Source organism: Gossypium hirsutum, chromosome A10 (genome assembly GCF_007990345.1).
Source record: "Gossypium hirsutum isolate 1008001.06 chromosome A10, Gossypium_hirsutum_v2.1, whole genome shotgun sequence".
Classification (NCBI taxonomy): Eukaryota; Viridiplantae; Streptophyta; class Magnoliopsida; order Malvales; family Malvaceae; genus Gossypium; species Gossypium hirsutum.
This window is the reverse complement of record NC_053433.1, coordinates 30418759-30433785: the sequence shown is the minus strand read 5'-3', so window position 1 is coordinate 30433785 and position 15027 is coordinate 30418759. Positions and strand designations below refer to the sequence as shown.

The window sequence follows — 15027 nt, the reverse complement described above, 5'->3', positions numbered from 1 at the left end:
TTCACATACATTTTCAAATTTCAATTAAACATTATTCAAATTCAACCAAATTGTCCCTATTACAAGCCTACGAGGCCCAAAACATGCATTCGGGTTAGTTCAGGACTAAACCGATAACTCAAGAGATTTTTACGAGGCTTAGAAAATTTTTCAAACTATAGGGGACACATGCCCGTATTGCCTGGCCGTGTGTCTCACACGGCCAAAGACACGCCCGTGTCACAGGCCGTGTGGACATTCGAAATGGGATCACATGGCCGTGTCCCAGCCCAAGTCCGACCCCATGTAACTCTCTGACTTGGGTCACATAGCCAACACACACGCCCGTGTGACTAGCCTATGTGCCCTAAAAATGCCATACACGCCCGTGTGCTGGACCGTGTAGAGCATATTGACTTGATTTTTAATTCAACATCAGGGGACACATGGCTATGTAACATAATCGTGTGTCATACACAGCTGAGACACACTCGTGTCTTTGCCCGTGTGGACAAATATCAACTATTTACCGAGCTATTTTTCCACCCAATTTGCATGCACCTACACCAAACTCAATTGGCACAATTCATGGCATAAAAATAGGCATTCTAATTACCACAACCAAACATAATTCATACCATTTCAATACCAACCAATTCAAAACACACCAATACAACAATATACCATTCAATTTCATACCAAAATTCCTAATCTCAAATCATCAATATAAACAATTCCAATTTTGCATTATTTAGTCTAATATCATAAACATACCAAATTCATTTCTCAACCATTTAGTACCCATAATTACCAAATACCAACTAACATCAGATATCCATAATCAAGCACATAATAAGAACCATATGCACAAATATATACACAACCAAACCAACCAAGTTAAGTCAACTTTCATGGCTATATACAAAACCAAAAAAATTTAACATTTACAAGACATTTCAAATGACCAAAGTCATTACCAACCCATATATCAAAATGATCAAACTTCTATACATGCCATATACTCAAAATACTTAAGTTCAAAAGTACCAAAGTGATAATAGGATAGTGTGATGAGTCTCCAACAATCCCGAATCTGAGCTAGCTTTGATTTCACTATAAAACACGAAAAATAAACAAAGTAAACTATAAAGCTTAGTAAGCTCATATGAAGATAATAAGTAAAACTCACCATTTAATTTACCATTCAAAATATGCATATAACATACCACAAAATAATTAACCATAATGTTAACATGTATTCAATCATCTATATAACCATGAGCTCACTTCTTTCATATGTTCGATGCAATATAGTTTCTGTACATACCTGTTCTGATACGTATCTATTCTCACCATTTCATATCTTCAATATACCCGTTGAACCATTTGGAATAATACAAGATACTCGGGAACCTCTCACCCTAAGTGCCAATATATATAGCCAAAGCTATCTCAATAAATCTTGCACTGAAGTGCCAATACATAGCCGAAGCTATCTCGATATCATATCTCAATAATGCTCACTCTCGAGCTACCAACGAGTCTGCTCACACAAGCTGACGGTCATGACATAAATACATAGTGCTACTCACATAAGCTGACGAGAATCCACAACACATGCTGGATAACTCAGCCACTGGTAGGATGTATGGACCAGATCCAAATCACATAACCCCTAATGACATGTCATTCGTATCCTAATCTATTCCTAAGGTTCAACCGGGATTCTCACTTGCCAAATTGTCATCGAATATGTCCGTAGTGTTGTATTCACAATTTAGGCAATATCAAAGCATTAAAACACAAGTATAATAATGTTTAACACATACGAACTTACCTCGAATGCAAAAACAACAAAACAAGTTGATTAATCCAAAACCTTATTCTTTCGCCGATCTAAGTTATAATATCAAATTTAGTTTATTTAATTACCTCTCTATTCAATTTAAACCAAAACACACATTAAGGCTCTTTTATATTTTTGCCCCTAACATTTTACATTTTTGCAATTTAGTCCTTATTTCATAAAATTACAAATTCATGCAATTCAATCAAAACCCGTGCTAGCCAAATTTCAATTAGGTCCCTAGCAGTCCATATTTTTCATTTATTTCACAATTTAACCACAAAATTTACACATTTCACAAATTAATCCCTAATTGGACATTTTACTAAAAATCACTTAACAAATGTTGTTTATCTAACAACAACCATGCATTTTTTACCATTAAACATCAAAATAAATCGACATTCATCAATTTAAAAACTCTAAACCTTTAACAATTTTGCAAAATAGTCATTGGGCTAGCTAGAGTAAGTTGTAACGATCTCAAAAACATAGAAATCAATAAAAACGAGATGAAATTCACTCACCAATTAAGCAACGTAATGGCCGAACCCTAAAAAACTCCCATGGATTCTTCAACTTTCAATTTTCAGTGGAAGAATTAGAGAAGAAAGATGATAGCTTTGGTTATTTTATTATTTTACTTATTATTGCACTAATTTACCTTTTTAACCTTGTTATTAAACCATTAAAATTACTTAAACCATGTACATAAATGTACACTCATGCTATTAGTGGTCTAATTACAACATAATGACCTCCACTTTTTAATTTCATAGCCATTTAATACTTCTATCTATTAGAACATCACTTTTGCACTTTACACAATTTAGTCCTTTTTATCAAATTAAGCATTCAAACATTAAAATTTCTTAACGAAATGTTCACACAATCATTTAATCATACTGTAAACATTAAAATAATAAAATAATTATTTTGACTTTGAATTTGTGGTCTTGAAATCACTGTTCTGATTTGACTAAAAACGGGCTGTTAGATACCTTCAGAAGGGAAATGAAGAAAATTTCCAAAATCATCTAAAGTAAGATGATTGGGGTGTTCATTAAAAAATATATTATAGCAATGATGGTATCCTCGGACTCATCATGTTCGAGTTTGGTATTTGAATAAAAAGCTCAAACAAGATTAATGTAAGTTGGCAAGGAAATTTGTAAGAAATCAATCCAACCCTAACTACGAAAAATTGGAAGATAAGAAAAATTGATACATTCTAACATGGCAAAATCTGGATTCCTAGACTCCTAGACTTGTTTAGATGCAAAGTTCTTATTGAATCGTTCTCATTCCGATTTGGAACGAAAACACTTATTAAATGACGATTGAGCTAGAGGGATTTGAAGAGAAGCCATCGGTTCTAATACACTTCTTAGGGGTCATGGTAAAGGAAAAAAACACTAAAAACACACTTAGACTGTAAAAAATTTCGTTGAGAAATTTCGTCAAACACTTGGTGGGCAGAAGGTTTGAAACAAATTTTTGAGAAAATTGTTAGAAATAAGCAACCCCCTGCAATAAAACACAAATTATAGAGTCTAAATCAACCCAAAAACTCATCAAATTCAATATTTTAACCAACATTTCATAAAATCTTAAAATAGGAAAAGTTTAGGCTTTACTTTAAAATAAAACCTGAAGCAATGTTGAGGAAATCTTGATGAAATAGAGTTAGAAGTCATTTTGGAGTCAAGATTTCATAAAAAAACAAAGATGTTTGAAAAAAATTTAGGTTTAGAAGAAAGGGTTTTTGGATAGAGTAAAAAAAATTAAGGTTTGGAGACTATTTTGAAACCCTCAGTGCATGTACTCTTAAAACCCGATAGGTATCGATATTCTTTAAGAGGGTATCGATAATTTTATAAATATATCGATAATTTTAAAATGGTATCGATACCAAATCACGAATTTGTTTTCCAAGTGTAAAAATTTTCCAAAACTCAATCTTTAAGTCCTAAAGTATTCTAAAGGTCCTAAAATGACTATTAGATGAATTCTAATGAATTTCATATGCATGAAAATGTAGAGAATAAGTGTGATGCATATGATTCATAGATCATAACACTTTTATTCAAAAAAAAATTGACTAAGTTAATTAAAAAAAGTTCATTCTACCAAGATCAATAGCATCAAAAATAAATCATGCTAGACAAATAAGGTTAAAATAGATTTATCAAACACTTTAAGTTCCCTTATCTTTTTGCATATAAGAGCCATGAAAATCATATAAGCATGTATTTTCAATACATAAAAAATATATAAGTTTAAAAAAAATCATTCAAAGTGCATAGAAAAGATTCAACACAAAGTTAAGGTAAGGTGGTCAAACCTAGTTCTCTCATAACCTTCCAAAATATTTCCTTGTCTAAAGGTTTTGTAAAAATATCAGCTAGTTGATGCAAATTGTTTACATGCTCTAGAACTACATCACCTCTTTGGACATGATCTCTAATGAAATGATGTCTTATTTCAGTATGCTTAGTTTTAGAATGTTGGACGGGATTCTTAGTGAAACAAATAGCACTAGTCATGTCACACTTGATAGGAATGGTATCTATGTCAATTTCATAGTCCTTAAGTTGTTATTTCATCCATAAAACTTGAGCACAACAACTATCAACGAAAATGTATCCTGCTTTAGTGGTGGACAACGCAACACTATTTTATTTTTTTGAAAACCATGAAATTAACATGTTTCCTAAGAATTGACAAGCACCGGATGTGCTCTTCCCATCTAGTTTGTAACCGCAAAAATCCCCATCCGAGAAAAGATGCAAACTAAAGGATGAATCTCTAGGATACTAAAGTCCTAAATTAGGAGTGTTTCTACGGTACCTAAAAATCCTCTTAATGGCTTGCAAATGAGATTCCTTAGGACAAGATTGATATCTAGCATACAAGAAAACACTAAACATAATGTCGAGTCTACTTGTGGTAAAATAAAGTAAATAACCAATCATTGACCTATATAGTTTTATACCTACATATTTACCTTCTTCATCTTTGTCAAGTTTTGTAGAAGAGCTCATGGGTGTTGCTTGTGGTTTGAGATTGTCCATCCCAAACTTCTTGAGCATATCCATTGTGTAATTAGCTTGACTGATGAAGATTCCATCCTTCATTTGCTTGGTTTGGAGTCCCAAAAAGAATGTGAGTTCTCCCATCATGCTCATCTCAAATTCACCTTGCATTAGCTTTGAAAAATCCTCACAAAGAGTTTCAATAGTAGCACCAAAAATAATATCATCAACATAAATTTGCACTACTAATAAATATTTTCCTTTTCTCTTAATAAAAAGTGTTGTGTCAACCTTCCCTTTAGAAAAATATTTTTCAACAAGAAAATTTGAAAGTCTTTCATACCAAACTCTAGGAGCTTGTTTCAAACCATATAAAGCTTTTGAAAGTTTAAAAACATGGTTTGGAAATTTTGGATCTTCAAAACTGGATGGTTGTTCAACATACACTTCTTCATTAATAAAACCAATTAAAAAGGCACTTTTGACATCCATTTGAAATAATTTGAAATCATTAAAGCATACAACAGCTAAAAGCATCATAATGGCTTCCATTTTAGCTACGGAAGCATATGTTTCATCATAGTCTATTCCTTTCTCTTAAGTGTCGCCTTGAGCAATAAGCCTAGCCTTGTTCCTCACTATGTTACCGCTCTCATCTAGCTTATTCCTAAAAACCCACTTAGTACCTATAGTAGATTTTTCACTAAGCCTTTCAACTAGGGTTCATGCATTACTTCTCTCAAATTGATTTAACTCATCTTGCATAACCAACATTTAATTCACCTGCAACAACGAGTATCGATACTTGCTAACAAGATATCGATATTTTTAGTATTTAATGCAACATTCAGTGATAGTTGGAGCTAAAGATATTGATACCAGTGAAATTTTATTGATACCATATGAAAAATATCGATACTGGACCCACACTTAGTTGAATTATTTGAAAAAAATTCAAGTTGGCATCGATTTTTGGAGGGGTATCTATATTTTTGAAACTATCGATACTTGGATACTTTTTGGCCCGGAGCTATACTGACTTGTTTTAAAAATAGTTTAACTTTGATTGAAAATTTCTAACTTGATTGAAACCATTTTAACTTGATTTAAAGGTTGATTCAAATTTTTTTAGAGTTTAAAGTAATAGGTTCAAATTTTTAAATCTTAGACTTCATTTAAAGATACATATTTTTTCCAACTTTGTTCAACTTTAATTTTTATTCAAAAACATTTTAATTTGTTATCTCAAAACATATTATCAAATAAAGCTTGGTATAACACTCGCTCTATCAATATGCTTCTTCATCACATAGTCAATTAAGCATGCACCAAAATCATAAATAAACAATAACATATCAACATCATAAGCATCAAACATCTATTTGCAACATTGAGCACTTGCTGCACATTTCCTCCCCTTTTCTAAGTGATCTTCTATATATTAGCTCAATAAAAAAAGCACAAAGATCATTATCAAGTTACTGACCATAAATTTAGTACAATACATGACACATAATTCTCAATATGGTGTGCCCCAAAGATCTACTCTCAAGCCATCAAATGAAGTACCACATTTTCACACAAGCCTACAAAACATCAACCAACTTCATTACCGCAAAGCAACACTAAATTCTCTTCAAATAAATTTTGAAGCTTTCTCTAATACCAATTGAAACAAAATTAGTCTGGAAATATGACAAATCTGACTAAGCTCAAAATTCATTGCAATGATAATTAGAATGAAAATAGAAAGAGTGAGGAAATAAAGGAAGGAAAGAATAAACGTAAAACCAATATTTGTTTATACAGTTCAGACAAAATGGTCCTACTTCTATGAAGCATTGCTTAGGATATACTCTTATTCAATCAACAAATCAAACAACCATAGAAATCCGTCTCTATCAGCTAAAGCCCAAAACCCCCTCTACAAGTCAAGTTCATGGGGCTCCAATGGAGAGTAATCAAGGGCGAAGCTAGAAAAATTTTTTAGGGGGGGCCGGATGAAATTTTAATTTTCTATAGTTTATATCTTTATAATTTGTAAAGGATTAAATCAAATTTTTATAATTTTAGGGGGGCCAAAGTGAAATTTTACCTTTATTAATTTAAAATTTTTAAAAAATTTAAAGGGCCAAAAATATAATTTTACATTTTAGGAAGGCCAGGGCCTATGCCAGCCCCCCTAGCTACGCCCCTGAGAGCAATAAAACAACTTATATATACCAATTAACACTTTCAATCCCATACGTGAGAATACATCAACACCAGGAAAAAAGTATAGAAATCTCAACACATCAAAATAAACGAAGATTGGTAACAAGTATTTTGAGTAAGTTTAGTCGATTTCACAGCCCAAATTGTGTAGCAATCAGGAAAAGTGACGCATATTTATAGTGTTAAATAACAACTTGAGATTACAAGATAATCTATTCTAGAACAACAAATAATTCTTTTGAAAAACCCTTGGAGAAATTTGATAAACATCCTTTGATCAACTATTCATTCAACTAAGAAAATATGGATTAGAATTCATTTCTTATTCGATAGAAGTCATAACTTCATCAAGATAATCGATTAATGAGTTGAAGAGTACTAGTTGAAAATCAACTCTTGTTTTGTAAAACATGTCATTCATTTGTAGGCTGAAAACATTAAACATCCATGAGCCTAAAACAACCTACGCCCCAAGACAAAAATTGATCTCGTTCTAATATTACATGGAACGAGCTCACTTAAACTCTAACAGGTATAATTTGTCTTTTGTCTTTTGTCATATTATAATTTTGAACCCTTTACTATGTTAAAATTTGGGATTTAATTCCTATGCTCATTTTGGGTAAATTTTGATCTCTATACTATTTTAGTAACATTAGCTAATCCAAATAATTCACTACAGGAGAACAGACTTTTAGCGGCGTTTTTTTGGCCTTTAGCGGCGTTTTTAAGCGCTGCTAGAACTATTAGCGGCGTTTTCACAAGCGCCGCAAAAAACGCCTCTATAGTAAGCGCCGCAAAAATTTGTAGGGTTATTTAAAAAAACGTCACTAAAGACCATGACTTTTAGCGGCGCTTTTTTTACAAACGCCACTAAAGACCATGACCTTTAGCGACGCTTTTTTTACAAATGCCGCTAAAGACTATGACCTTTAGAAGCGCTTTTCTCAAAAACGCCGCTAAAAATCATGAATTTTAAAAAATATATTTTATTTTAATTAAATAATATTTTTTTATGTTAAATATTATATTATGTTTAATTTTTGAAATTTGAACTTTAAACTATATACTTTTTAAGGATAAATAAAAAATATTAATTAAATTAAATTTTCCATTAAAATTTAAACTTCAAAACTAAATATAAAAATTAATGAATTTAAATTTAATACATAAACATTGATTCAATATGTAATTTAATACATAAAAAAACACACACACAGAGACACACAAAGTATTACAATTTCTAAAACAAAATTCATCCTGGTGAGAATATAATGCCAAATCATCATCACCTCTCATTGCAATGCCTACAAATCATCATCACCTCTCATTTGCAATTCTCCTTTCCTTCTGCATATATTTATATCCATTTATCCCACCCAAGATGTTGCGAAAAAACATGCTTTCTCAAAGGTGATATATTTAAATAAGGTGACCAGTTTCCTCCTAGAAAAGAAGTTGGCTTCATATCTAACCATACTATAGATGATGACCGCAAGACTTAAAACACTTTCCATGCTATTTCTAAACCCAAACCCTTCTTTAATAGAAGACATCAATGGGTACGGCATATCATGTTTAACTGCTAATTAAACTCCAGACATAGTACTTTCCCAATAATTACAAAGTGGCAAAACGTTTGGAAAATGTTGAGATGAATGATATTAGCATCATTGAACCTAGCAATTTCAACTGAAGCAACAAATCAGCAATCACACCCTTAAAGTTACAGCATTTTTTCCCTAATATTTCACCATGAACATTATTTCCTACACACCAAGACTAATAGCGAATACTAAAAGTAGTAATGCATTTTAAATATTAGCATTTAACTTTCAAAATTATAATAAATAGGACTGGCATATCACTGATAGATCATAATTCAATGATAAAACTGCAAAACATAAAACATTAACCATGGCAATAGCTTCCTCTACATCATCCTTGTTTCTTCCAGCTACGCGCCCTTTTAAAGATTCGAGCGCATCTCTAAGCTTCTTCAAAAGGACATGTTTCTCCAGTGATGCTGCCTTTCTGAGTCTAGCCTGAATCCAATAAATGACTATAGTTTGGTCACATGACAATCTGTAGGGATTAAAAATTAATAATAGTCCCAATGCTTCTCAATTGTTAACAGAAATAGCAGACGAAAAGAGAAGAATGACTCGCATGAATAGACTTCGCAGAGAGCAACCTAGTTCTTCAAGCCAGTGATAATCGAAGGAGCATAAACAAATCATAACCTATAAACCAAAATTTATCAATCAACTGATCGCTTAATGCCACTCAAGCAACCAACTTATAAGTAGTCTCAAACAACCTCTCTTCAATTCTTTAGATTCTTCATAAGGCACAAATAAGTCAATTTAAAGGTAGAAAACTTATACAAATGTCTTTAGCAATCTATCTAAGAAAACTGGAACAACTAAATTAACTTTGAAAGGAGAAAATAAAACAAATGGTACACTATCTGTAGGCAGAAGGAAAAAAAATATAGCTTTGTCCATGTCAAACACTACCAAAAAGAAAAGAAAGAATCAAAATGTACAAGGAATGCTCTGGCACACATTAACAAAATGCTGACCAAGACTAAATCTCATGACTCAACAAGAAAGAAAGCCGCCTATGTTGAAGGTAAGCCATTTGCTGGTAAAGGATTCTTAAGGGATAGCAAAAATAGGTTAGCAAAAATATGTTCAAGAACTTCACATTCAGAACATCCTCACATGAAATATAAGAGGATTCAACTGTCCTCTTAAGCAAAAACAAGTAGTCAGTAGATTGCCATAGCTTGCATCATAGAGAATCAAAATAAGTTCAAAATGAAGAGTTAAAATTTACCTCAGAACACGAATTCCATGCTTCGAATACTTCTCCTGTTAAAACCATGGGTGGGATCTATAATGGCAAACCAACGACGGTGGAGCAAAACAGCATTTCCATCTAACGTCACCATAAAAAATGTATAGCATTAAACGCACTATTTTTTCACATGTTTAAACCATCATCAGCAAAAAATCACCTGTGTTGTTTCAGGGTTCATGTTGAAGATAACTTCTTGCAAATTACCCAGAAAAGAATCCATTACAAGAGCACCAATCACCATTATTACACCAATTACACTGAAGCTTGGTGAAATTTGTGCATCAGCTAAGGTGAAAAGGATCAAACCCAGTACTAAAAGTATTGCAGAAACATATTTGTGTGCTGGGTATTTTCGTCTCAAACCAGGTATGAAGGCACCCATTACCATCACTGGAAGAACCTAAAGATATCCATAATGAAGCTTTAAAAAAATAAACGCAAAAACATGAACAATGTTGTGAAGAGTGAAAATTTTCAACTTTGGGGGTTTACTTTGGTGGATTTAAACATGAGCTGTGCTGGGTAATTGAGGAAAGCTAAAGATCCTTTTGTGAGGCCGTGAGAGCCCATGAGAACAGCAGAGAGTTTCACATAAGTCTTCCATGGGTTCACCATTTTCTTCGGACTGAAACCTTGAAGGTAAATCAGAAAAAGGTAGACGAACCCTTGGACAAATGTGAAGTACCAGCCATAGCTGAACACAAAAAATTAATATAAATAAATTGAAAATAATTACCAAAATAAAAACTACAGCAGTTACCTGAACTGGAGTCTATTGTATACATATTCCTGAAAAGCAGCAAATATCAAAAAAATAAAATTCTTAAAATGATGCATTTAAACTTTGCTTGGTTGCCGAGAAAATGGAAAAAGAAAAGAAAAAGAAAAACCTCGCAAATGCCATTGACAAGGTAACCAAAGAAGAACCCAGAAGAGTAAATGAGAAACTGCTTCCATTTAGGTCTATCAGAGAGCGAAATCCCAAACAAAAAACGAGCACATAAACAAAACAATAAAAATCAAACAATCAACAAAACCCTAGCATGAGCATTGGCTCTTTCTTCTCAGCCGAATCTCGACCAGATTTCCTAGAACTCCCCTTTCTACTACTACCTTTGAAGAAATGAAAAGGAAAAAGAAGTGTGATTGGTGTAGGTGTATTGACTTGTGTTGCAGGAAATGGGAAATTTGGGGGCAAATTTTGAGAGTTATTTGGGGAATTTTGGGCGCGACGAAGATGAGAAGAAGAGGGAGTAATGAGCGGGTAACAAAAAAGGGAGAAATGGGAAATTTGGGTAACAAATTTTGTGGCATTTTACCTAAAAAACGCCACTATTGTTTAATTTTATTATTTTATTTTTTTTTATTTTTTTATTTTTTCTTTCAAATTTTTTGTGCTGAGATTATCATTTTTAAATTTTTTTTTTAAATTTTGAATATTAAACTTTTTAACTGAAATATGGATTAAAATATTAAATATTAAATATTAAATATTTAAGTTTTTTATTTTTTATTTTTTATTTTTTATTTTTAAATTTTTAAATTTTTTATTTTTAAATTTTAAATTTTTTTTGAAGATTTTTATAATTTTTAAATTAACATATAAAATACAAAAGGAAATTTTAAGAGAAATAAAATAGAATCGATGAATTAAAAAAATACAAAATTTTGATTTAATCCTTTAAAATTATAAAGATATAGGCTATTAAATGGTGAAATAGCATTTGTACTATTATAAAAGTATAAAATTTAATTTCGCCACCCAAAAAAAAATCTAACTTCGCACCTGCTTTGAATTGTCTTGACAATATTTGCAAGTTTCAAAAGTCACCATCAAGAATTTTATTTTTCACTTGGACTAAATTAAAATTGTAACCAAGTTGTCAATGTACCTTCGTTTTCTAAAAGGATCAAGTTATGTTATAGTTCAATTCTTTTTAAAAATGTTCAATTTAATCCTACACTTAGGAGTGATACAACAATTTAAGTTCAGATAACAAAATTAAAATTAAAACTTTATGATTATAACCAAAATAACAATTAATTTTTATATAAACTTTTAAATTAATTTTTATATAAACTTTTAATAAATATATGAGTTAAATAATATCTTTTCGCATAGGAGTATTAAATCTTAAAAAAGAAAAAGTAATTCTCTTAACATACTTTAACAAATTGAATACTAAACCACTTAATCTGTAAAAGATAAAATATGAGATAAGTATTTGTACTTTTCGTAAAATTAAAATTTAATCATTATATTTCTATTCTTAAGAATTTAATTTCTCCATGTTTCAAATTTCTGAATTTAAGTTTAATTGTTAAAATTACTTTATTATTATTATTATTAAATTCGTTAGGGATTTAGGATGTCGAATTTGGGAATGGGTGATAATAGGGATTTAGGATAAGGAAGAAGGGGGAAATAGAACTGGGGAAAAATGGGGAAAATGTTAAGTGTATCAAATGTGAGTAAAAAATAAGACAGCTAAACGACGAAGTTTTGAACAAAATAATTTAACATTAGCAGCGTTTATAACCTAGCGCCACTAAAAATGCACCAATTGCGGCATTTAGGGTTTTAAGGGTTATAGTTTAGTGTTTAGGGCTTGTTGGGTTTAGGGGTTTACTATTTTAGGGGTTATAGATTTATGTTTTATTTTTTCTTTGGGGTTTAGGATTTTAGGTGTTATATAACTTTTAGTGGCGTTTTACCAAAAGCGCCGCTAATGCTCTAGTCTTTAGCGGCGCTTTACCAAAAGCGCCGCTAATGCTCTGGTCTTTAGCAGCATTTTACCAAAAGCGCCGCTAATGCTCTGTTTTTAGCGGCATTTTTGCTCAGTTTTTAGCGGCGTTTTTGTTAAAACACCGCTATTGCTCTGTGTTTTACAATTTTTGCGGCGTTTTTTGATAAGACGCCGCTAAAAATGCCGCTAAAGCCCTATTTTCCTGTAGTGATTAACACCCTTTACTATCTATGTAACATGTAACGCCCCAAAATTTTAAGAATTTAATTGTGAGAATTTGCAGTAACTAATTTCAGTATTTCTGGTACTGTGCTCTACTTGTAACACCCTATACCCGTAACCCATGTTGGGGCGGAGTACAAGGCGTTACCTAACCTGGTTTCATGCATACAACCTATCTCAAGTCACCGGGACTTGGTGCAAATTTAAAACTTTTTCAATTTCTACTATAAACTTCTTATTATGGGCCTACTAGCCCCAAATCGATCGTTGAAAACTATTCGGAACCATTCCGAGTCTTTAAACCAACCTTAAGAAATTTGCCTTTAAAACAAGGCACACACCCATGTGGAAGAGTAACACACTCGTGTGATCATTTCGACATGGTCGTGCTGATGGCCCGTATGACTCATACGGCCTAAGCACCCTGGGACACGCCCGTGTCCCACACCCGTGTAGAATTAATTTTAATTCACACCTACAGGGGTTTTCACACGGCCAGACACACGCCCGTGTCAAAAGCCCGTGTCCCTCAAACGGCCACGACACAACCGTGTCCTAACCAGTGTGTAAAGACATGGACATCCTATTTCTGACGTCAACATGCTCATGATGTCACACGGCCAAGGCACACTCCCGTGTGCTAGCCGTGCCATCCACACGGCTGAGACACACGGCCGTGTCTCTGCCCGTGTGTTTATTACCATGCATACTGACTTGAAATTTTTACGTGCAGGGGACACTCAACCAAACTACACGCCCATGAGGCAGACTGTGTGTCACACATAGCCTAGACACAAGCCCGTATGTCTATCCGTGTGGACAATATAAGGCTATTTACCAAGCCTTATTGCCACCCTTACTTGCCTATTTCCATACAAATTCCAACCAATACTAAAACGAGCACAATTTCTAAAATCAAATCAGCCACAATAGACATTCATTCCACTATGATAATGCATCTTTTATAAATTCAAAATGAATGTTAGCCATCATTCAAGGCATAATACAAATTGAAAGGCTTCCAACCCAAGCCAACACATTTGGCCAAATCTCAAAGACACAAAATAATAAAGTCTAAGTCCTATACATGCCATAATCAAAATATAAATCAAACTATATCGAATGCTTCGGTTGATAGTGTGATCGATATCTCTGACTTCCAGTGATCCTTAAACTAAATAGGCGGCACTGTAAGGAAATGGAAAGGAAAGGGAGTAAAAGCTTAGTAAGTTGCATATAAGTAAATATACAACAACAATATATCAATGATCAACATGCTCATAATACCAAGGTAGGCATAAGTATAACTTACTCATTACCATCCATACAAATCACAAGTTACATATATAGGGCTCATATCTCATACGTACCAATTAGGTACCTGTACCACTCACAACACGGTTATACTTTCCTTATTAACGTAAGAACATAACTCTCACCGTTGAACCATTCGAAATACTACCGGATATTCATTAAGCCTTAAACGTGGGTAAGGTACCGATGCCATATCCCAGGCACGGTCTTACACTGACTCATATCTCAAGTCAATGCTATGTCCCAGATACGGTCTTACACTGACTATCATCTCGTAGCTGATGCATGTCCCAAACATGTCTTACACTGGCTTACGTCTCGAGGCTGATGCATGTCCTAGACATGTCTTACACTAGCTCTCGTTTCAATGCCGATGCCATGTCCTAGACATGGTCTTACGCTGGCTCTCATAATGTGGCCGATGCATGTCCCAGACATGTCTTACACTAGCTCACAAACAAATGACCCAAACGTCATGGCATGAATATCCGATTTACTTCCTAAGGTTACAACGGAATTTCCACTATCTCAATTATCATTATACATTTTCAATTTCACAACCAAACAATTCATGCTATATTAACTCAATACAATTCAATACATACAATAACAATGTAGTTGTATTATTTACATACAACTTACCTCGGATTACAAAACGTACACGACTAGTCAATTTGCTTGGCTTTTCCTCGGTCTAGGTTTGGATTTGGAAATTCTTGATTTAAAATAGAAAAATGGACTCATTTAATCAATAAATAAAATTAAGCAATTAATAATTCACATCTTTGGTAAAAAGACCGTTTTG

At 32.9% G+C, this 15027-nt stretch overlaps 1 protein-coding gene across 1 annotated transcript; it reads right to left on the bottom strand.

Moving 5' to 3' along the window:
- Nucleotides 1-8723: 8723 nt before the first annotated feature.
- On the bottom strand, nt 8724-10955 carry LOC107897890 (UDP-galactose/UDP-glucose transporter 2; the record flags this gene model as incomplete). The annotated part of the gene is made up of 6 exons (XM_041078522.1): nt 8724-9159; nt 9916-9950; nt 10097-10339; nt 10432-10633; nt 10700-10728; nt 10830-10955. Coding segments are annotated over 6 exons (879 nt in total), but the record flags the coding sequence as incomplete, so codon positions are not given.
- Between the last annotated feature and the right edge of the window lie 4072 nt (nt 10956-15027).